At 46.0% G+C, this 23890-nt stretch overlaps 1 protein-coding gene across 4 annotated transcripts; it reads right to left on the bottom strand.

The window, feature by feature from the left end:
- Positions 1 to 65: 65 nt before the first annotated feature.
- Positions 66 to 9510, bottom strand: LOC129820920 (serine/arginine repetitive matrix protein 2-like). 4 transcript variants are annotated; one of them, XM_055878040.1, is made up of 8 exons: positions 9390 to 9510; positions 8370 to 8479; positions 6158 to 6365; positions 5606 to 5682; positions 2635 to 5520; positions 1685 to 2163; positions 943 to 1053; positions 66 to 827 (listed from the first exon to the last, which is right to left on the bottom strand). In XM_055878040.1, the coding sequence occupies exons 2-8, from the start codon at positions 8395 to 8397 to the stop codon at positions 825 to 827; spliced, it is 3792 nt and encodes a 1263-aa protein (XP_055734015.1). In that variant the 5' UTR covers positions 8398 to 8479; positions 9390 to 9510; the 3' UTR covers positions 66 to 824. The 4 variants fall into 4 exon arrangements, with proteins under 4 accessions (XP_055734015.1, XP_055734014.1, XP_055734012.1 ...); XM_055878039.1 differs by lacking the exons at positions 8370 to 8479; positions 9390 to 9510 and adding an exon at positions 6963 to 8326 and having other exon boundaries at positions 1685 to 1948; positions 1979 to 2163; XM_055878037.1 differs by lacking the exons at positions 8370 to 8479; positions 9390 to 9510 and adding an exon at positions 6963 to 8325.
- Positions 9511 to 23890: the final 14380 nt, after the last annotated feature.

Below are 23890 nucleotides of genomic sequence, written 5' to 3'. Positions count from 1 at the left end.
GAGTTAGAAAAAAAAATGGGGACCTTAACAGTTAGGCTCCTACATAAAGAACATTAGACAACAGGTGATTTTCTGGTTTCCTTTAATAATCAACACATTATGTACAAAGTCAGCCAAATAATATTCTACTACTGATCAAGGAAATCCTAAAATGTATTTGTCATTAAAATAGCTAAAGATTACATCAGTTAATATATAGAGAATTGACAAAACATTTAGAGTGGATCCTACAAAGACCTGATAAGTTTGTCTTCTCAATGGAGAGACCTGGTCGGTCTGCCCGTCACTAAAGACACACCTGACCATCATATTACTGATGTGTGTATTTGTGTGCCCGTGCGTGCTGAGGGCAGACCGAGCAGTTCACTTAATTACAGGTTAAAATGTCACTAAAGGAACCATGAGGTGGAAATATTATTACTGAACACAATAAAAAAGAAACAGAAGTTTAACATTAGAAAGGGTTGACAAAACATTGAAAATATGTTCCTATATCATTTTGCTTCAGTCATTGTCCAGAGAGCTCTGTCTGAGCAACGTGTAGAAGCTAGGGATAACCACACTGTACACACTGCAATCCATCCAATGACACACAAGAACACTCAGGCCAGTCTGTCCGATGGGACACAGGATCACTGACGTTTCAAACACTTCCCCAGACAGCTAGAGTACTGATGGGAGGGGCTGGGGAGGGAATGATTGTCCAAAGAACAAGGGCTGGCAGTATCTGATGAGGTTCCTGCTCTATAACCACAACAACCTTGACTTCTGTCCACCTGGTGATGGTATCCATGGGGAGTACCTCTGATGTGCCCCAAAGAAAGTTACTGCAGAATAGAGAGAAAAGTTACTAAATCACTCTACTACTCATCATTCATCTAATATGCGTGAATGTTTGAATGATGGTGGGTGCATGCTAGAATGAAGCTTGGGAGTTCTTACACTTAATAAGAAGCTCTTGCCACAGGGCTTCCTGTCCTCGTTCTCGTCATCAGACACATGCGGCTTCGCTATGGCCATCTCCTCTTTACTCGCCGCTATCATCTTACATTTCTACACACAAATCATTGTGAAGTCAACACAGTCAGAATAATACAAGAGAACACCCCAAACAACACAGTTGTCTTCACATTCGAGTCTTGTCGCGCTTGTAACCTCAAGACACTACATAATAAATCTGGAACCGGTTGACTCGTCAGTAAGATGCAGGTTCATTCTCTTCATGTTTGTAACCTTTAAGGATACTTCGCAATTTTGGCAATGAAGCCCTTTATCTACTTCCCCAGGGTCAGGTCTCTGCATCCAGTATGAAGGAAGTTAGAGGTGGTTTTGTGAGCCAATGCTAACTAGCATTAGCGCAATGGACTGGAAGACTACGGCATCTACTAGCATGCTAGCAGTTACCATAGACTTCCAGGCATGACGGTAACACTAATTAGCAATTGCACAGTTAGCAAATTCCTTCAAACTGCATGCAGAGACATAAAAATGGTATCCACAAGATCATGACTCTGGGGAAGCAGATAAAGGGCTTAATTGGCAAAATCATTACATAAAAGAATACAAATGGAAGTCTGAGCTAAAGTTTGATGCTTGCTGTAATACACTATGGGGGGTCTACATCCACAATTGATAAAGTAAATCTTTGTTATTACATACAGTACAAGTCTCTTGTAAGTCTTACCTCAGTGAGCTCCTTGATGCTGTAGATGTTGGCCTGCTGAGTCACCTTCCTCTTCACCTCCTCTATGTGGTCCAGGTTGAGGGGGGGAAGGGTTGTTTGGGGAGCCTGGCTAGGAGGGGGCTTGTTGGTGATAGTGGGGAGGGGGGCCATCTGGGGCATGTTTGACATCTGGGCCATGTTGGTGAGGGCTGCAGTCATGGTGGCAGCTTTCATACTGGCCATGGCAGCACTCATGGCCATATTGGACATGTTCATGCTGGGCATGTTCATGCTGGGCATGTTCATGCTGGGCATTCCCATGCCGGGCATGTTGAGAGGCAAGGGCAGGGGAAGAGGCAGATTCAAAGGGGTTGGGGCTGGGTTGGGCAGGGGAAGCTGGAGGATGGCCTTGGGTCTCAGACTCTCTGGAATGGGCACACCTGCTTTAGCACACATGGCTGCTGCATTGGCCTTCGCTATCTCCAGGAGCTGGTCTTTGTCTGTGAAGAGAGAAAGGGGAGAGGAAAGGAGAGAATACACATCTGTCAACAATGGAATTTTAGACTACATTATCACTATCATCTAATCTGTTCTAAGGTGCCTAGAACAGCCACCATTAAACTGAGGGTACTTAACTATGACAATACATTGGATTGGTGTATGTATATACGGAGTGGCTGCGGATCCAAGTTCTCTGGAACCCTCTTCTCGACAGCTAAAGGTCCTAAGCTTCTGCGCATGTGTGGGATTCTCTACTTTACACCCAGTCTCTGCTGTACTTGTTCAGCTGTCCAGAGAACAGGCTACTCTGGCAAATGGTGCTTGTTTAATAAAGTAGCCTGTTCTCTGGACAGCTGAACAAGTAGAGCACAGATTGTGTGGAAAATAAAGGATCCTGCACATGCGCAGAAGCTTCGTAGCTTTAGCTGTCGGGAAGAGGGTTCCAAAGAACTCCATACTTGTAGTCTTACCCAGCTCAGTGAGACGAGGAGGGGTCTTGCTGGCACTGCGGCGGGTTCGAGATGTGGACCGGCGCTTGCGGAGGATGAGGATGGGTGAATGGCTTGGTTCCCGTTTCCATCGGTCGCGGCGGTCAAACGAGCGATTTCGCATGATGGGTCGGCGCCGTCGCGACCCGGACCTTCTCCTCCGGCCTGGAGAACGAGACTTTAGGCGTTTGCTCCTGTCTGTGGATTTGGACCTCTTCCTTCTGGCCGGGGAGCGGGACTTTGAGTGCTTGGTCCTGGACTTGGAACGTGACTTCCTGCGCCGTGCTGGTGACTTAGAGTGTGATCTCCTGCGCCGGACAGGACTTCTGGACTTGGACCTCTTCTTCCGTCTGGCAGGCGGAGAGACAGACTTCCTTTTCCTGGATGGAGACATAGATCGCCTCCTTCTGGAGGCAGACTTGGACTGAGAAGGAGAGATAGACTTGGACCGGGAGCACCTCCGTGAGAGAGAGGTGGACGTCTTTCTGCCGGCAGGTGAGTAGGACTTCCTGGCAGGAGATGCTGATTTTGAGGACTGACGTTGCTTCGAGGATGATGCCTTCTTGATGGAGGATTTAGAAGATGATGCCCTGTAGCGGCGATCAGCACAAACGGTCTCTGGTGACACAGACCTGGAGATAGCATGCTCATCTGGCTCTTCTTCAGAGGAGCTTGTTGGGCTTCTTGCTCCCTTTGGCTCTTCTGCTGCAGAGTCATGGTCTTCAGATGGAATCTCAGAGCTACTCTCGTCAGCCTGCCCAGCCACTGGCTTGCCCTGTATGATAGAACTGGAGGCTGCAGCCCAAGGGAGGGGCTTCCAGGGCCCTGCTGCAGCTGTTGCTACAGCCTCCCCAACAGGCTTGGTAGGTGCTTCATCATTCACAGTTTTGTCTGCAGTATGTTTGACCGATTTCAGAGACTTCAGGTCTTTGGCAGTAGACCTGGATCTTGAGCGTTCTGGGGATACGCTGTCAGATTGCCTGTCGCTTAAGACAGACCTGGATTTCGATATGTCTCTTTTGGGCGATTTTGACAGTGAACACTTGTTTCTTTTCAGGGATTTGGCTTTAGGAGTACAAGACCTGTTACATGGCAATGGTGATCTTGATGGTTTACTGCGTCTTGGGGATCTGGACTTTGTCCTGCCCCGCTTTGGTGATCTGGAAAGTATTTTCTGTACTGGTGAACTGGATTTCCTGCAGCTCCTGGAGCGGGACTTGGTGTTCTTGCTGGTTGGGGATTTGGACAGTGAGCCTTTCCTGTTCCTCTTCAGGATCACGACAGAGCGGGAGCGAGTACGCTTGCCTCTCCTGACCGGAGACCGGGACCGTCGTGTCCTGGGGGGGGACCTCTTCCTGTGAGACGGGGAGCAGCTCTTGGAGCTCCGGCCTCTTCTCAGCGACCGGGAATGACGGAGCCGTCTAGATTTGGAGCGTGAGCGGCGAGTCAGCCTCACAGGCGAGCGGGACCTCGAGGGTCTACCACGACGAGGGGGAGGGGTTCTGGTCCTCGACCTCCTGACACGACCGCGAGGCCTGGACGCAGACCGCCGCCCTCGTCTTGGAGACGGAGACAGTTTGCGTCCCCTCCTGGGGGACAGAGGAGGCGACTTGCGTCCTCTCCTGGGGGACAGAGGAGGCGACTTGCGTCCTCTCCTGGGGGACAGAGGAGGGGACTTGCGTCCTCTCCTGGGGGACAGAGGAGGGGACTTGCGTCCTCTCCTGGGGGACAGAGGAGGGGACTTGCGTCCTCTCCTGGGGGACAGAGAAGGGGACTTGCGTCCTCTCCTGGGGGACAGAGAAGGGGACTTGCGTCCTCTCCTGGGGGACAGAGAAGGGGACTTGCGTCCTCTCCTGGGGGACAGAGAAGGGGACTTGCGTCCTCTCCTGGGGGACAGAGAAGGGGACTTGCGTCCTCTCCTGGGGGACAGAGAAGGGGACTTGCGTCCTCTCCTGGGGGACAGAGAAGGGGACTTGCGTCCTCTCCTGGGGGACAGAGAAGGGGACTTGCGTCCTCTCCTGGGGGACAGAGAAGGGGACTTGCATTCTCTCCTGGGGGACAGAGAAGGGGACTTGCTTCCTCTTCTAGGGGACAGAGGAGACTTGTGTCCTCTCCTAGGGGACAAAGAAAGTGACTTACGTCCTGTCCTTTTAAGGGACTTAGACTGCTTCCTCTTGGGAGTCATGCTCTTTGAGAAGGATCGAGACCTGCCCCTGCTAGACATAGGCAGACCAGACAATCGCTTGGGGCTTTGTGAACGACTACGGCTTGATCTGGACTGCTTGGAGCTTGTCGAATGACTAAGACTCGATCTGGCTTTTTTAGTGTCCGTCAGTGACTGTGACCTTGACCGTGAGGGAGCATGGTTATTCACCTTTGACCTCTGCCCTGCGTTTGTCTCCTCTCTCTGGCCGCCTTGCTTGGGGATGATGTCCGGAAGCTCCTGGGTGTGACTGAAGCACCTGTCGCTCTGTGAATCGTCTGCCTTTATGACAGAGACTGTCTGTTCCTCGCTGTCAGCAGGGGGCACCTTCTCTTCTGTCTTTCCTCGTGCATCCGCAGACTGCTCATCCGAGGTTTGACACATTTTCAGAGATCCCTCTTTTTGGCCGAGAGTTAGGCGTAGGGAGGACACCCTTTCCTCTTGTCTGGCCTTAGACAGGATGGGAACTGCTTGCATAACCGTGACAGCTGGCTTCTCCTCAGACTCAGAATCTGACCCTGACATAGATTCGCTCTCTGATGGGGAGTGTAAAGGTGAGTTCTTCTCCTGCTTCTCTTCCCCTTTTCTCCTCCTCTTTTTCTTTTTTTTCCCAACATGTCTTTTGTGTTTTCTGGCTTTAGCATCACATACCTCAGGTTTATCTGCTTGGACCGGTAAACAGGCATTAGCAACAAATAACTTTAGCATCTGTTCATTTCCTACAACTGAACCCAGAGCCACACTCCTTACCTGTGATCAAGCCCTTTGTTGCCTCATCTTTTGTGCTTGCTCCTGCATCAGAAGCCACTAGGCCATGAGTCCTCAAGCTAAAAACAACAAAGAAAACAGTTATTATAACAGCAAATATTCACAATTGTCCCAGTAGTATAAAGACAAACAAGAGCCTGTTGGCTGATTAGTGCAACATTTCTGCTGCTTTGTCTCCTATATTCCAGCGAGGGAACCATCTAGAGGTGACCAGGCAACACCCTGTTCTGTCTAGCACAGGTCTGGGTGTAATGGGCAGAGTCTAGCAGTGAGTGCATTCAATTATTTGGCCCATGTTGCTCTGGTGGGAGGAGCATGCGCCGGGTGAAAAGTAATTGCATTCGTTTTGGAACTGCGCTGCCTCCCGGGCGTGAGCCAGGTGCCCTGCTCTGGCTGACGATGAAGTCTTCTCAAAACAAAAGTGACATAGGTTAAGCACGTGCACAGCAGTTAAGCTTAATCTAACTTCCTCATTGTTGTGGTTCTAACGGGAGGAGTCAAACAATGTTCTGGTTCTAATGGGAGGAGCCTCACCCTGCTCTGGTTCTGACTGGTGGCTTCTCTACGTCGGACTCTGGGACCGACTCTGAGCTGGTCTCCCGCTCTCCCTTGCAGCGTTTCTTCTTCTTCTTTTTGCCCTTGTGTTTTTTGTGCTTCTTGTTCTTCTTGTGCGGCATCTCACTTCCTTCTTTTGCAGACGTTTCCTCTAGAGTGTGTTCACTCTCTGCTGCCTCGTCCACACCTGCACAGATTAACCAATCATATTCCTTATTTACAGATTAACCAATCGCATTTCTTTGTCTGGATAAATTACAAGTATGGTGAATTTCATCAGCAACATAGGACATACATTCCTAATGAAAGGTGGCCAGGAAGAGAATTGGCAACCTGGTGGGTTTGCCATTGGTATTTCATGATCTAGCCAATCCAGCTCGAACCTCCAGCAGCATAGCTATAGCTATCTTGAGGTCGAGACGATAGTCTACTGAAAGCACGGCAAAGAAACTTTCAACAAACATTTACTTGCGGCAGTGTTTCCTCTAGGTTCACTTAAGTGTTGCACTGCTCCACGGCAGAATAATATCCACCACGCCAAAATAAACTTTCTACCAAACATAGTTTCAATCAAGTTCTGTAAAGCACATTCACTTTTCTTGGTAAAAAGATAATCTGTCTGGGTTCAACACAGTTCTGAAGGTTATTTAGCTTTGTGAGCAGTGGCAGGCAGCCTACAACTCAAGAAACACCAGTGCCAGTGACAAGTGCACGAGTGACCCATGCTCGATACAGACGCTCTATGGCGCGAAACACAATTCACTTGAATCACTTCAGAATGCACCTGTGCGAGAAACGGCACGCCAGGGACCAGTACGTGAGTGACCAGTGCGCAGTACAGAAGCTCTGTGGCGTGAAACACAATTCACTTGAATCCCCTCAGAGTGATCCTGCATGAGAAACTGCAAGAAAGGTAAGTTAGGTTGTTTGACTAACGTTAGCTAGCCAACTAGTTAACTACATAAGCTAGATATAACCTAAAAACTAACATCATTTAGCTCTATAATATTGCTGCCACAATTGTAATGGCAATTAGCTATCAAATATCTACAAGTATGTTGATGATAAAAACATGATTAACTAACATTACTAGTCTAGCAAGTTAGCTAGCTAGTTTGTTTGGAACTGTATAAAGTGCAAGCAAGATAGCTACATTTATCTGTCTTCAATTTTATTTTTTCCCTCGGGTGAGTTTGAAATATTTCCAGCCGCAGCAGAAGAGGAAGGGAGAGCAGGGACAAGAGTGTCAGGTAACGTTAACTTAGCAAGCTAACGTTCAAAATTCTAAAAGAAGGAAAGAAATTGCACAAATGAACTTTTAACAAGGCACACCTGTTAATTGAAATGCATTCCAGGTGACTACCTCATGAAGATGGTTGAGAGAATCCCAAGAGTGTGCAAAGCTGTCATCAAGGCAAAGGGTGGCTACGTACTTTGAAGAATCTCAAATATAAAAGACATTTAGATTTGTTTAACACTTTTTTGGTTACTACATGATTCCATATGTGTTATTTCATAGTTTTGATGTCTTCACTATTATTTTACAATGTAGGAAATAGTCAAATAAAGAAAATCCCTAGAATGAGTAGGTGTGTCCAAACTTTTGACTGATACTGTATATACTGCACATTTACACATGCAGCCCAAAGCGGGAGGTCTAAAACATACTTACTAACCGCCAAAGTTTCGGAGCATGTCTGGGCATGGGTGTGTTTCCAGTTGCTGGTGAAACTCTGATAACCAGAGAATATTCAGAAAGATATTAAATCCACCTTTTGTACTGAGTGAGGAGATCCCTCGTCATCTTAGCTGCCAGATATATCACATTTCCCAACATCTACGCTGGAACTAGTTATTTCTAAAAGATGTGGCCACGTGTATAAATAGGAGACAGCACAGCACACAGCACAACCCAAACAAAGATCTACATCACACACGAGAAGCATCTCTCACTTGGTACAAAACGTGGATTTAATATACTTCTGAATATTTCCTAATTATTGGAGTTCCACCAGCAACTAGAAACAGGCGTTTATAAGACACCGGTGCTTTCCAAATGAGAATTTAAGAAGCATTGCCAAGTAAAATTGTTTTGGTCATGAATTTCCAGTATTTAGGTATAACCCTCTATGTGAGGATAACCATCCATCGCATTACAGGCATATATCTATAGTAAATCTTGATAACACACCTTGCCGAGTGTCCATCGCACACTCCATTTTATCAGCTCTGTGTGGGGGTGAGTGATGACCTGAAAACCTCTGGCCCCAAGCACTGTTCTCCTGGCCCTCGTCTCTCACTCTATAAGGAAAAACAGTACAGTTACTCCAGGGCACTCAACAGGGATGTGTTGATTAGTCAGATTCCATTGCAAAACCATTTATAGGCCTACTCTGAACTGAAACCTTTTGCAACGAAAATGAGTGTTTCTATTGGACAAATTCAGGTAGGCCCCTCCCTTTTCTGTGGTTCCTACTTTCTAGAATAAACGGTTTCCATTGCAAAACGTTTTGCAACTGAATCTGACTAATGAATGTACCCCTGGCTGTTTCAGAATGTCAAGACAATACAAATGAATTACATTACTACCGTTAAACAAACAGCCATAAATGTCCTCTTGGTTACACTGAGTCTGAGCACACAACAAAAAGAAACACACTGCAGCAGTATTACATAACCAATGACCCACCTACATGCAACCTTTTTGTAATCGTCCATCTCAACTGGCAATAACACTTGCTAGGTAACGTTACATAAAAACAACTGTGCTGGACACTGGCTAATAGTTAGAAAGGTACTTTGCTGGGCAGCTACATTGCAACCAAAGTAGCTAAGTAAAATAACGTTACCCCGCTAGCACTAACGTTAGCTAGTTGGCGTATAGTTAGCTAGCGTGGCACGCTAATGCTAGCTAGTTATCAACGAGAGGATTGTGTCGTTTTTAAACCCCCAAAAAGTTAGCAGTCTTAAGCGTAACAACTTTTAATACTTGTGAACTTTAAAATGACTAACGTAACTAGCTAGTTAGCCACTACGTATTATCTAACAAAGACACGCCGTATCAGCACCCGCGGCCTCATTCATTCGACTAGCTTTGATAACAGTTGTTAGATTTCTTGACTCGTCGCACAAATCCAACAATATGTATGCAGACAACCGATGCTTGCGCTATAACACATATGTACACCGTTTTTATTTTTATTTTTTTTACCTATGGCTCCAATTCCTTGAATTTAAATAGTTAGGAAATCCAGCAACGCCTGTTTAATGGTAGTCGCCATCTTCACAGGACGCCATGATAGTTTGGGGAGACCCAGTAATCCCAGAATGCCGTCCTGGGCGGCAAATTCCGAGAGGAATCTCCATGGCAACTCAGAGATGAAGGCTCTTCTTTAAAAATCAAAAAAGAATAATCAAAGAAATCATACATTCTATTATTAATTCGACCAATATATTCTGTCTATTTCTATGACAGAGGCATAGGGCACAGGGGCCATATAAATAGTCACCTTAACTGAGACAGGTTGAAAGGTTTTTTCTCTACAACCCAATATGTAGGCCTATTCTATACAATAGCCTATATTCAGTGTATTGCATTGGGGCATGGGGCAGAGTAAAAAGCCATGCAGCAGACCGTGTGACACAATGTCCCTCAAAAAACAAAACATATTTGGTTAGTAGAGACCTCAATTAATAATTACCACTCCAGTTTTGCTGAGACTAAACCAGGTTTCCATCCTACATTATATGCGAGTAAAGTAGGCCTAAAAGAGGCCTGATAGAAACAGCACATCTGCCAGTAAAATTTCCAAATGTTGACAAAACAAAATACGCTAGATAAGGTGGGTTCTTTTTGTGTAGGTAAAATAAATTATACAAGAACAAATGTTGATATAATATGTTGTGTGGTCCTCCCACTTGACTCTGTCAAGCATGGAGTTTATTAGGCTACATATAAAATATGTTATAATGAACTTCACGGTGGTGAAATTGCACACTGTTTAGCTCGATGCTCCTTTCCAAGAAATATCGAGGGTCTTATTCTGTTGACATAATGGTGATGTTTGACAGTCGTTTGAAAAATATAAATAATCTCTCTCTTTTGTCCATAATAATCTTATCATGTATACTATTGGCTATATATGCAGTGTAGCCTATCTGTGAGCTGTTGGCTAATGCAGCGCCAATACCGGTGGGCACATTCACTAGCCTATATAAGCCAAACATTTTTCAGACAAACCATCAGTGGAGTTGAAAATGAGACGGAAACCCAATTAACTAGTATTTTTTATCCGGTAGGCTACTTGGGAATGTAACCACAGCATGCGCTGATCAACTGGTAAGTGTCTTCACTGACATTTTCAACCTGTCCCTAACTGAGTCTGTAATACCTACATGTTTCAAGCACACCACCATAGTCCCTGTGCCCAAGACCAAGGTAACCTGCCTAAGGTAGCCTGCCTAAATGACTACCGACCCGTAGCACTCACATCTGCAGCCATGAAGTGCTTTGAAAGGCTGATCATGGCTCACATCAACACCATTATCCCAGAAACCCTAGACCCACTCCAATTTGCACACCGCCCCAACAGATCCACAGATGATGCAATCTCTATTCCACTCAACACTGCCATTTTCCACCTGGACAAAAGGAACACCTATGTGAGAATGCTATTCATTGACTACAGCTCAGCGTTCAACACCATAGTGCCTTCAAAGCTCATCACTAAGCTAAGGAACCTGGGACTAAACACCTCCCTCTGCAACTACATCCTGGACTTCCTGACGGGCCGCCCCCAGGTGGTAAGGGTAGGTAACAACACATCCGCCACGCTGAACCTCAACATGAGGGCCCCTCAGGGGTGTGTGCTCAGTCCCCTCCTGTACTCCCTGTTCACTCATAACTGCACGGCCAGGCACAACTCCAACACCATCATCAAGTTTGCAGATGACACAGTGGTAGGCCTGATCACCAACAACGATGAGGCAGCCTATAGGGAGGAGGTCAGAGACCTGGCCGTGTGGTGCCAGGACAACAACCTCTCCCTCAACGTGATCAAGACAAAGGAGATGATTGTGGACTACAGGAAAAGGAGGACCGAGCACAGCCCCATTCTCATCGACGGGGCTGCAGTGAAGCAGGTTGAGAGCTTCAAGTTCCTTGGGGTCCACATCACCAACAAACTATCATGGTCCAAACACACTAAGACAGTCGTGAAGAGGGCACGACAAAGCCTATTCACCCCCAGGAGACTGAAAAGATTTGGCATGGGTCCTAAGATCCTCAAAAGGTTCTACTGCTGCACCATCGAGAGCATCCTGACTGGTTGCATCACTGCCTGGTATGGCAACTGCTCGGCACTACAGAGGGTAGTGCGTACGGCCCAGTACATCACTGGGGCCAAGCTTCCTGCCATCCAGGACCTCTATACCAGGCGGTGTCAGAGGAAGGCCCTAACAATTGTCAAAGACTCCAGCCACCCTAGTCATGGACTGTTCTCTCTGCTACCGCATGGCAACGGTACCGGAGCGCCAAGTCTAAGTCCAAAAGGCTTCTTAACAGCTTCTACCTCCAAGCCATAAGACTCCTGAACAGCAAATTAAGGGCTACCCCCTCTTTTACACTGCTGCTACTCTCTGTTTATTATCTAGGCATAGTCACTTTAACTCTACCTACATGTGAATATTACCTCAATTACCTAGACTAACTGGTGCCTCCGCACATTGACTCTGTACCGGTACCCCCTGGATATAGCCTCGCTATTGTTATTTTACTGTTGCTGTTTAATTATTTGTGACTTTATTTTTTACTTAACACTTTTTTCTTAATACTTCGTAAAGCATTGTTGGTTTAGGGCTTGTAAAGCATTTCACTGTAAGGTCTACCTACACCTGTTGTATTCGGCGCATGTGTGTAACGGTCATCGTTGCATGAAGAAGTGGACCAAAGCGCAGCATGGTAAGTGTTCATGATTTATTCTCAAAAAAACACTTGAACAAAATAACAAAGAGCAAAATGACAACGAACAGTTCTGTCAGGTGCAGGAACACAAAACAGAAAATAACTACCCACAAAAACCATGTGGGAAAAAGCTACCTAAGTATGGTTCCCAATCAGAGACAACGATAGACAGCTGTCCATGATTAAGAACCATACCTGGCCAAAACAAAGAAATACAAAACATAGAAAAAAGAACATAGAATGCCCAACCAAATCACACCCTGACCAAACCAAAATAGAGACATAAAAAGCTCTCTCCAGTCAGGGTGTGACAATGTGACAAATAACATTTGATTAGGTATGCACTACTGAATTACGCACAGCCAATTTTATCCGCAACAAGTCAATTTGATGGTAACACATCACTAGATAGGTTTCCATCCAATTGGCTGCAGATTTTCATGCGAATATTCTAAAATCTGTATTTTCACACCAGTGGTGTGTTTCCACCAAACGGACACATATTTTGTCTGGTTTAGCATCCCAAATAAAGCTAAATATTTTTTGCTCATATGATTTGAAAAACGAATCATCAGGAGTAGGCAGCGCCATAAGTAGGTGAGTAAACTGAGATATGACTAAGGAGTTAATCAGGGAAATTTTCCCATAAATAGACAGGCATTTACCTCTCCATTGTTGCAGGATCTTGTAAACATTTTACACGTTTTCTATAGAAATTCATTGTGGAGAGCTCATTAATATATTTTGTGATATGAATACCAAGTATGTCTACTTCACCGTCAGCCCATTTTATAGGTAAACTGCAGGGTAATGTAAAAAGTTGCATTTTTTAAAGATCCAATACATAATATTGTACACTTATCATAATTCGTTTTTAGTCCAGAGAGTCCAGAAAAGTAATCTAGCTCTTCAATGAGACATTGCAGGGATCTAGCTTGTAGACTTAATATAAAACTTGAGTCATCGGCATACATGGACACCTTTGTTTTTAGCCTTGGATTTCTAATCTTCTAATGTTGTTATTTGATCTGATTGTAATAGCTAGCATTTCAATGGCCATAACGAATAGATATGGTGACAGCAAACACACTTGTTTAACTCCTCTTGACAATTCAAAACTCTCTTGAGAAGTAGCCACAATTTACTATTTTATACCTGGGGTTGTTATACATTACTTTTACCTATTTTATAAGAGAATCACCCAAATGTAAAAAATCCAGGCATTTATAAATAAATCCAGACTTACTGTATCAAAGGCCTTTTCAAAATCCGCTATAAATACCAGGCCTGGCTTCTTAGATGTTTCATGATGTTCTATTATTTCTAGTAGTTGTCGTATATTATCGCCAATGCATTGTCCATGTAAAAAACCTGTCTGATCAGGATGAACAATACCTGGTAAAACCTTTATAATTCTGAGTGCTATGCATTTCGCTAGTATTTTTGCATCACAACATTGAGGTGTAAAAGGCCTTGTCACGCCCTGACCTTAGTTATCTATGTTTTCTTTATTATTTTGGTTAGGTCAGGGGGTGACGACGGTGGGTATGCTTGTTTTCTATTGTCTAGGGTTTTTTGTATGTCTAGGGGTGTTGGTAAGTCTAGGCATATGCATGTCTATGGTGGCCTGAATTGGTTCCCAATCAGAGGCAGCTGTTTATCGTTGTCTCTGATTGGGGATCATATTTAGGTTGCCATTTTCCCTTTTGGTTTTGTGGGTTCTTATTCTATGTTTAGTTGCCTGTCTGCACTATCCATATTAGCTTCACGTTTCGTTTTGTTATTTTGTTCGTTTTGTTCAGTGTTCGTTCTTTTAATAAAGAAGAATGTACGCTTACTACGCTGCGCCTTGGTCTCCTCCTTACGACGGCCGTGACAGAAGAACCCACCATAAAAGGACCAAGCAGCGTGTTCAGGAGGAGCAGACAGCATGGACATGGGACGAGATTTTGGACGGTAAAGGATCCTGGTCGTGGGAGGAAATATTGGCAGGAGAGGATCGCCTACCATAGAGGCAGGTGGAGATAGCACGGGATGAACGGCGACGATATGAGGGGACACGTTTAGCACGGAAGCCCGAGAGGCAGCCCCAATAAGTTTTTTGGGGGGTCACAGAGGAGATTGGCTGAGTCAGGTTGGAGACCTGAGCCAACTCCTTGTGCTTACCATGGGGAGCATGTGACTGGTCAGGCACCGTGTTATGCAGAAATGCGCACGGTGTCTCCAGTTCGCATTTATAGCCCGGTGCGATCTATTCCAGCTCCTCGCATTTGCCGGGCTAGAATGGGCATCCAGCCAGGATGCATTGAGCCAGCTCTACGTTCCAGATCTCCAATGTGTCTCCACGGCCCAGTGTATCCTGTGCCTCCTTCCCACACTCGCCCTGAGGTGCATGTCCCCAGCCCGGTACCACCAGTGCCGGCACCACGCACCAGGCCTCCAGTGCACTTCCACAGTCCAGTAGGGCCTGTGCCTCTTCCCCGCACTCGCCCTGAGGTGCGTGTCCTCAGCCCGGTACCACCAGTTCCGGCACCACACACCAGGCCTCCAGTGCGCCTCCACAGTCCACTACCGGCATGTGCCTCTTCCCCGCACTCGCCCTGAGGTGCGTGTCCTCAGCCCGGTACCACCAGTTCTGACACCACGCATCAGGCTTCCAGTGCGCTTCCATAGTCCAGAGCTTCCGGCGACAGTACCCAGTCCAGAGCTTCCGGCGACAGTACCCAGTCCAGAGCTTCCGGCGACAGTACCCAGTCCAGAGCTTCCGGCGACAGTACCCAGTCCAGAGCTTCCGGCGACAGTACCCAGTCTGGCGCTTCCGGCGACAGTACCCAGTCCGGTGCCTCCGGCAACGTTTCACAGTCCGGAACCTCCAACGACGGGCCACAGTCCGGAACCTCCAACGACGGACCACAGTCCGGAACCTCCAACGACGGGCCACAGTCCGGAACCTCCAACGACGGGCCACAGTCCGGAACCTCCAGCGACGGGCCACAGTCCGGAACCTCCAGCGACGGGCCACAGTCCGGAGCCTCCAGCGACGATCCCCTGTCCGGAGCCTCCAGCGACGATCCCCTGTCCGGAGCCTCCAGCGACGATCCCCTGTCCGGGGCCTCCAGCGACGATCCTCTGTCCGGAGCCTCCAGCGACGATCCCCTGTCCGGAGCCTCCAGCGACGATCCCCTGTCCGGGGCCTCCAGCGACGATCCCCGGCCCGGGGTCTCCAGCGACGGTCCCCGCCCCGGGGTCTCCAGCGACGGTCCCCGGCCCGGGGTCTCCAGCGACGGTCCCCGGCCCCGGGTCTCCAGCGAAGGTCCCCGGCCTGGGGTCTCCAGCGAGGTACCCGGTCCGGTGCCTCCGGCGATGATCCACGGTCCGGATCTACATAGGCGGAGGGATCGGTGTAAAGAGTGTGGGCGGCGTCCAGAACCAAAGCCGCCACCGAGGGTAGATGCCCACCCGTACCCTCCCCTATAAGTTCAGGTTTGCGGTCGGGAGTCCGCACATTTGGGGGGGGGAGGTACAGTCATGCCCTGACCTTAGTTATCTATGTTTTCTTTATTATTTTGGTTAGGTCAGGGTGGGACGAGGGTGGGTTTGCTTGTTTTGTATTGTCTAGGGTTTTTTGTATGTCTAGGGGTGTTGGTAAGTCTAGGTGGCCTGAATTGGGGATCATATTTAGGTTGCCATTTTCCCTTTTGGTTTTGTGGGTTCTTATTCTATGTTTAGTTGCCTGTCTGCACTATCCATATGAGCTTCACGGTTCGTTTTGTTATTTTGTTCGTTTTGTTCAGTGTTCGTTCTTTTAATAAAGAAGAATGTACGCTTACTACGCTGCGCCGTGGTCTCCTCCTTACGACGGCCGTGACAGGCCTCCAGATTTCTATATAGACTGGGTCTTTATATTTGCCATCTGGGTCTTGTTTTAATAATAGTGAAATCAGACCTTACTGCTGAGTACCTGACAGACTACCATTTCTACAGTAGTTAAAACAAGCTAGCAATGGAGCTTTGAGTTTATCAAAAAAGGCTTGATATACATCTACCAGTATGCCATCAAGCCCTGGGGTTTTTCCAGATTGAAAGGATTTAATAGCCTCAAAAAGTTATTCCTCTGTAATTTGGCCTTCACACTGATTTTGTGTACATTTGTTAATTTATATTTTGTTATTATTATTTGGAAAGAATTCCTTCCTTACAATAATCAGAATTCAGTGGTTGGGGATGAGAAGGAAAAGAGAACATCTGCTTAAAATATTTAGCTTCCTCTTTTAAAATATAATTTGGAGAATCATAGATGACTCCCTTTTCAGTAACGAGTTTCTGCAAATTCTTTTTGTTAGCGTTCCTGTGTTGGAGATTCAGGAAGAATTTGGTGCATTTTTCTCCATATTTCCTCCAGTTTGCTTTATTTATGTAATAGATTACATTAGATCGTTCTTGAATAAGTTTCTCCAGTTCTTTTTGTTTTTCCTCTAACTTATTTTGTATCTCTGTAGTATCATTTTTATTGATATATACCTGTACTATTAGTTCATGGATCTCCCTTGTTAGTCTTGTCTCTTTAGCCAGAAACTGCTGTTTGTCACGCCCTGGCCTTAGTATTCTTTGTTTTCTTTATTATTTTAGTTAGGTCAGGGTGTGACATGGGGAATGTTTGTGTTTTGTCGGTTTTGGGTGATTATATGGTAAAGGGGGTGTTGGGTGTATTGTATGGGTTTGTGTGTAGTGCATGTGTCTAGCGTTGTCTATGTTGGTTTAGTTGTTTAGGAGAGTCTATGGTTGCCTGAATGAGTTCCCAATTAGAGACAGCTGATTTCTGTTGTCTCTGATTGGGAGCCATATTTAGGGTAGCCATAGGCTTTCATGTGATGTGGGTAATTGTCTATGTAGAACGTTTGTAGCCTGTATGTGTATGTGCACAACGTTATTTAGCTTCACGGTCGTTTGTTGTTCTGTATAGTTTGTTAAAGTGTGTCGTGTTCGTTCATCTTCTTTAAATAAAAAGAGAAGATGTATCATTATTCCGCTGCATCTTGGTCCGTCTCTCCAGTACACGATCGTGACAGAATTACCCACCAAAGGATCAAGCAGCGTGAATTGGAGCAGTGGCCTGCTACACAGGATTATTGGAGTTGGGAGGAAATATTGGACGGAGAAGATCCATGGGCACAGCCGGGAGAATATCGCCGTCCCAAAGCTGAGCTGGAGGCAGCGAAAGCAGAGAGGCGGCGATATGAGGAGGCAGCACGGAAACAAGGCTGGAACCCCGTAAGTCAAACCCAAAAATTTCTTGGGGGAGGGCTCTCGGGTAGTTTAGTTGGGTCAGTCGGGAGACGTGAGCCAACTCCTCCTGCTTACCGTAAGGAGCCGGTGAGGGCGGATTTGGAAGTGAGCGACGCAGAGACAGTAAAGGAATTAATGGAGAAATTGGAGGAGAGAGTTATGAGGGATGTACTGGTTTGGTGCATGAGGCACGGCATCCGTCCGAATGAGCGTGTTGGTGAGTTAATGTCACCGGGAACAGCTCTCCATACTCGTCCTGAGGTGCGTGCTAGCCGTCTGGTTAAGACAGTGCCTACAGCACGCACAAAGCCTCCTGTGTGTCTCCAGAGTCCTGTGCGTCCTGTTACTGTTCCTCCACGTACTAGCCCTGTGGTGCGTGTCTCCAGCACATTACCACCAGTGCCTACACCACGCACCAAGCCTTCTGTGTGTCTCCAGAGTCCTGTACGCACTGTTCCTTCTCCCCGTACTCGTCCTGATGTGCGGGTCCTCAGCCCGGTACCACCAGTACCGGTACCACGCACAAGGCCTATAGTACGCCTTGAGAGTCCAGTATGCCCTGTTCCTTCTCCCCGCACTAGCCCTGAGAAGCGTGTTCCCAGCCCGATACCACCAGTGCCGGCACCACGCACTAGGCCTAATGTGCGTCTCCAGGGTCCAGTATGCCCTGTTCCTTCTCCCCGCACTAGCCCTGAGATGCGTGTCCCCAGCCCGGTGCCACCAGTCCCGGCACCACGGACCAGGCCTACAGTGCGCCTCAGCCGGCAGGAGTCTGCCGTCTGCACAGCGATGCCTGAACTGCCCGTCTGCCAAGCGCCATCTGAGCCATCCGTCTCCCCAGCGCCATCTGAGCCATCCGTCTCCCCAGCGCCATCTGAGCCATCCGTCTCCCCAGCGCCATCTGAGCCATCCGTCTGCCATGAGCCTGCAAAGCCGCCCGTCTGCCATGAGCCTGCAAAGCCGCCCGTCTGCTATGAGCCTACTGAGCCGTCCGCCAGACAGGAGCCGCTAGAGCCGCCAGCCAGACAGGAGCCGCTAGAGCCGTCCGTCAGACAGGATTTGCCAGAGCCGCCAACCAGACAGGATCTGCCAGAGCCGCCAACCAGACAGGATCTGCCAGAGCCGCCAACCAGACAGGATCTGCCAGAGCCGCCAACCAGACAGGATCTGCCAGAGCCGCCAACCAGACAGGATCTGCCAGAGCCGCCAATCAGACAGGATCTGCCAGATCAGTCAGCCAGCCATGAGCAGCCAGATCCGTCAGCCAGCCATGAGCAGCCAGATCCGTCAGCTAGCCTTGAGCAGCCAGATCCGTCAGCTAGCCATGAGCAGCCAGATCCGTCAGCTAGCCATGAGCAGCCAGATCCGTCAGCTAGCCATGAGCAGCCAGATCCGTCAGCTAGCCATGAGCAGCCAGATCCGTCAGCTAGCCATGAGCAGCCAGATCCGTCAGCCAGCCATGAGCAGCCAGATCCGTCAGCCAGCCATGAGCAGCCAGATCCGTCAGCCAGCCATGAGCAGCCAGATCCGTCAGCCAGCCATGAGCAGCCAGATCCGTCAGCCAGCCATGAGCAGCCAGATCCGTCAGCCAGCCATGAGCAGCCAGATCCGTCAGCCAGCCATGAGCAGCCAGATCCGTCAGCTAGCCATGAGCAGCCAGATCCGTCAGCCAGCCATGAGCAGCCAGATCCGTCAGCCAGCCATGAGCAGCCAGATCCGTCAGCCAGCCATGAGCAGCCAGATCCGTCAGTTAGCCATGAGCAGCCAGATCTGTCAGCCAGTCATGGGCCGTCCCTCAGTCCGGAGCTGCAGTCCCTCAGTCCGGAGCTGCCATTCCTCAGTCCGGAGCTGCCATTCCTCAGTCCGGAGCTGCCCCTTATCCTGGTGCTGCCCCTTACCCTGGTACTGCCCCTTACCCTGGTACTGCCCCTTACCCTGGTACTGCCCCTGACCCTGGTACTGCCCCTTACCCTGGTACTGCCCCTTAGTCCGGAGCTGCCCCTTAGTCCGGAACTGCCCCTTAGTCCGGAACTGCCCCTTAATGCTATGGGGTTAATGTGGAGGGGGGTCATTTGGAGGAAGCTAAGGAGGTGGTTAGGGACTATGGTGACGTGGGGACCACAACCAGAGCCGGAGCCGCCACCGTGGATGGAAGCCCACCCAGACCCTCCCCTAGACTGTGTAATGGTGCGCCCGGAGTTCGCACCTTAAGGGGGGGGTTATGTCACGCCCTGGCCTTAGTATTCTTTGTTTTCTTTATTATTTTAGTTAGGTCAGGGTGTGACATGGGGAATGTTTGTGTTTTGTCGGTTTTGGGTGATTATATGGTAAAGGGGGTGTTGGGTGTATTGTATGGGTTTGTGTGTAGTGCATGTGTCTAGCGTTGTCTATGTTGGTTTAGTTGTTTAGGAGAGTCTATGGTTGCCTGAATGAGTTCCCAATTAGAGACAGCTGATTTCTGTTGTCTCTGATTGGGAGCCATATTTAGGGTAGCCATAGGCTTTCATGTGATGTGGGTAATTGTCTATGTAGAACGTTTGTAGCCTGTATGTGTATGTGCACAACGTTATTTAGCTTCACGGTCGTTTGTTGTTCTGTATAGTTTGTTAAAGTGTGTCGTGTTCGTTCATCTTCTTTAAATAAAAAGAGAAGATGTATCATTATTCCGCTGCATCTTGGTCCGTCTCTCCAGTACACGATCGTGACACTGTTTTATTATTGATGGACATAAAGTGTACCTTCAGAGGTCATTCAATTCAGAGGTATCCAAAACAATAAGGGGATTTGCTGAACCTATATTATACTGGAAGAATTCAGTTATAAATTATTATGTCTTTGTTAAAAATAAATTGTCCTCCAGTAAACGTTGATTACATTTCCAATATCCCCATCCACGTGGAAACTCTATAAGAGTTATGTGAAGGCCAATTAGATGATCCGATCGCATTCTGTCTCCTATTAAAACTTTTTTAACCTATGATGCAAGAGAGAAAGAGACAAAGTAGTCAAGACGACTAGCTTGATTAAGTCTCCTCCATGTATATCTCACTAGGTCGGGTTTTTATAGTCTCCAAATATCCACTATTTCTAATGTGTCCATAATATTTGTGATTTCCTTAAGGGCACGGTGATGATAGTTTGTAGAGTGATTTCCTTTTCGGTCCATTGAGGTACTTAAACACTGTGTTATAATCTCCCACCATAATGATTTGATTTGTAAATTCAATAAATTGGTATAAATGTTTTCGAAGAAGTATGGATCATCCCGATTTGGACCATATAAATTAATGAGCCAAATCTCTTTTTCATCCACTTTCATATTCAGAAAGATCCACCTTCCTTGTGAATCATTCTTGACTATTTGCACATTCAGATCAACATTTTTGTTAATGTCATCACACCTTTTGAGTTCCTTTGTCCATGACAGAAAATTATTTCACCACCTCATTCCCTTTTCTACGCAACTTCATCTAAGGTTGTAGAGCAATTTTCCTGTAAACAGTATATGTTATATTCCTTTTCTTTTAGCCACATAAAGACCGATCTTCTTTTTTTAATAATCTGCTAAACTGTTACAATTATCACTGGCTATACTTATTTCACCTCTTACCATAACTAGATACTATTCTCAGTCTAAATTTACCATAATTAGTGCTTGTAAAGTTACTGCCATAAGAGGTATTATGACGGTCAAAATTTGAGATTTCAAATGTCTGATATTTAGAATTCAAGAAACAGGTTCTAGCAATATTTGTTTTATTCCGTTGCCTGTTTGCCTGTGAGCCAATGCCACATATGTTGGACAATTGGGTCAAGATATTATGTGTGTAGTAAATCTGAGTAGGTTGATGTGTATGACATTGGATGTGATTTAGTGAGAGTGTGTATGATGTCTGGATTAGAGTAAGACTATAATGTGTGATGTCCAAATAAATAGTAACCCAGACAATTTGCATGGTTGAGTGTCTATGTGTGTAACATGAAGTGAGTATAGCCTATAGGGTGATAATTGTAATCCATATCATATCACCATCATAGTTGCATCATAATTACCTTTAACATCATTTTCATAGAAAAACACATCCCAGCATTGCCATAGCAATTGATGTTTTACATGATCATGAAAGAGACCTTGCATTACTATAGAGACGGCTTCACTACAGTACAAATGTATCCTGTACAATATGTTATTATTCCACAACGTTCCTGTTCTGATATCTTCCCCATTCTGATATCTTCCCCTGGCTTGTTGTAAAGATAGATAAACATGTAGACAAAAACATAGAAAAGATAGACAAATAAAAAACATTAAATTATAGAAAACTTCTCAGTGATAGAGAGAGGGGAGAGAGGGAGAGAAGAGAGAAAGAGAGAGAGATCAGGTGTGTATGTGTATGTATAAGTCCGTATGTGTAAGCGAGCATGTAATTGAGTGCGTGTGTGTTCATATCAACTTCATAGTGTTCACATTTTTACAGTTCACATTCTTTTTTTTTTCGTAACCTGAAGTCACTGTAGAATTTAGTACAGCCATGGTGTTATGGAGCTGTCTCAGAATAGCTGTCCATTTATAAAGAGTTTGTCCACAATGAGGCAGGCACGCTTACCCCTCTCCCTCTGTTGCCTCTGTACAGGATACAGTCTCTTGCGACGTTCGTTTATCTCCTGTGGAAATTGGTAATTGAGACCGAATTTGGTCCCTTTTAGCTCCTTTTGTTGGTAGTGTTCAAATTTTGAGATGATAGGTCTGGAACCCCTCCGAGCTCCAAGTCGGTGTACTCTGAGAAAAGTCACCTTGTTTACCTTGGAATTAAAAAATTATCTGTCTGCATTTATTGTACCAAAACTACCTGTTCATCACAGCTGTCATTATTTTCTTTATATAGGGTATGACTACCCACATAAAAACTGGATGGAAACGTCGTTTCTGGTGAGAAAGTGCACTTTTTTATGTAGATTTTAGAATATTTACATGGAAATCTGTCGCCAATTGGATGGAAACCTAGCTATAGTTAGTAACGTTTTTTCTCTACAATCCATGTAGCCTATTCCATATGTGTATTGCATTGGGGGCAATGGAGGGAGCAGAGTACGGAGTACTGCTGGATATGTATGACACATTTCACGGTCCCCCTCAAAAACAAAACATATTTGGTTAGTAGAGACCCACACTTTAGCTGGGATAGGTAGTAAGGTTTTTTCTCTACAGCCCAATATGTTTTCCATATACAGTATTACATTGGGGCAATGGAGGGGGCGGAGTATAAAGCCGCAGCAGGCCTTGCCACACAGTCCCACCAAAAAACAACAACATATGTCTTTGTAAAAAAATAAATATACACGTATATAATTTTAAAAACATATTTGGTTAGAACTAGAGACCATACTGAATAATTTCCACCCCACTTTAGCTAAGACAGATGTTTCCTCTACAGCCCAATATTATCAACATACCAGTCTCAACATTGTAACTTTCATTACTGGTCTTAAAAAAGTGGCCATTGATTAAAATACCATATCAGTATTGCAATGTGATGAAATGCTAGATTTTATTTTGAAGGTTTCCTCATTACCATACGATTGTGATGTTCTCGTTTGTGCATCATTTTCAAATTTCATATTTTTTGTTATTTCAATGGGATAATAATACTGCAGCTGCTTAGCCTAATTTATTCAGAAATGTTTTATTCAAGCCAATCAATAGACCTTGCCAGCTCGGAGTCCTGAAAAACGGAAATTAGTTAGCATTTTCCACCTCTGGTTCGTTGAACATTCCTATAGGTGAAATTAATGGGAAAATAATGGAGTTTTGGGATAATCACCAGAAATTAGGTTTGAGGTTAACTGCGGGTTTAGGAGATTTTATACGTTTTGTTCTATATGAGACAATAGCATTCAGTTAACGTGACCTTTATGAATCCTTTGTGCTTGTTTTGATTACATAAATGCTTCAAAATTCACAAAAAGTGATGTTAGCTGATGAGGATTATCTCATAGATCAAAACGTATAAGATCTCCTAAACCTGTGTTTAACACTGACATTATTTTCGGCGTTTATCCAAAAACCCTACAAAACCCCCATTCATTTCCCCATAGGCTTTGAAATGTCATATGTCATTGCTTTGACCATGGCGGACGGAGTTAGCCTACCTCCGTTAGTGCCTACAAAAATACGCCAATAATCTTGCTCTCTATTTAGCTTTTTTTTTTTTGCAGAACTGTTTACATAGTAGGGATGCTGAATATCACATAACTGATGTGATTTCATCAGTATGTGATCATTTTAATAATTTGTACTATTTGCAAATACAGTAACAAGTAAAACTTTTATAATATTGATTTTCCGGTAGCCTTTCCAATCGATATCTATGGCTCGAACATGGGCGTCGTTGTTCAATGTCCTGTCAGCTGACTAGCAGCATCTTTGGCTGTTACAACACACGAGTCGCTGTGTTCAAACAGTT

The sequence above is a fragment of the Salvelinus fontinalis genome, chromosome 23 (assembly GCF_029448725.1).
Source record: "Salvelinus fontinalis isolate EN_2023a chromosome 23, ASM2944872v1, whole genome shotgun sequence".
Taxonomy (NCBI): Eukaryota; Metazoa; Chordata; class Actinopteri; order Salmoniformes; family Salmonidae; genus Salvelinus; species Salvelinus fontinalis.
Note: the sequence above shows the minus strand (reverse complement) of the source record. Positions and strands in the feature narration are given on the sequence as shown.

Bases quoted from the DNA above. Each gene is read 5' to 3' on its own strand.
- LOC129820920 (XM_055878037.1), bottom strand. From the start codon at position 7,074: ATGCAGGATCACTCTGAGGGGATTCAAGTGAATTGTGTTTCACGCCAC. The intron at 5,683-6,157 runs GTGAGGCTCCTC...TGTTGTTTTTAG, and splicing joins CCAGTCAGAACCAGAGCAGG to CTTGAGGACTCATGGCCTAG. The intron at 1,054-1,684 runs GTAAGACTTACA...ATTTGTGTGTAG, and splicing joins GCATCAAGGAGCTCACTGAG to AAATGTAAGATGATAGCGGC.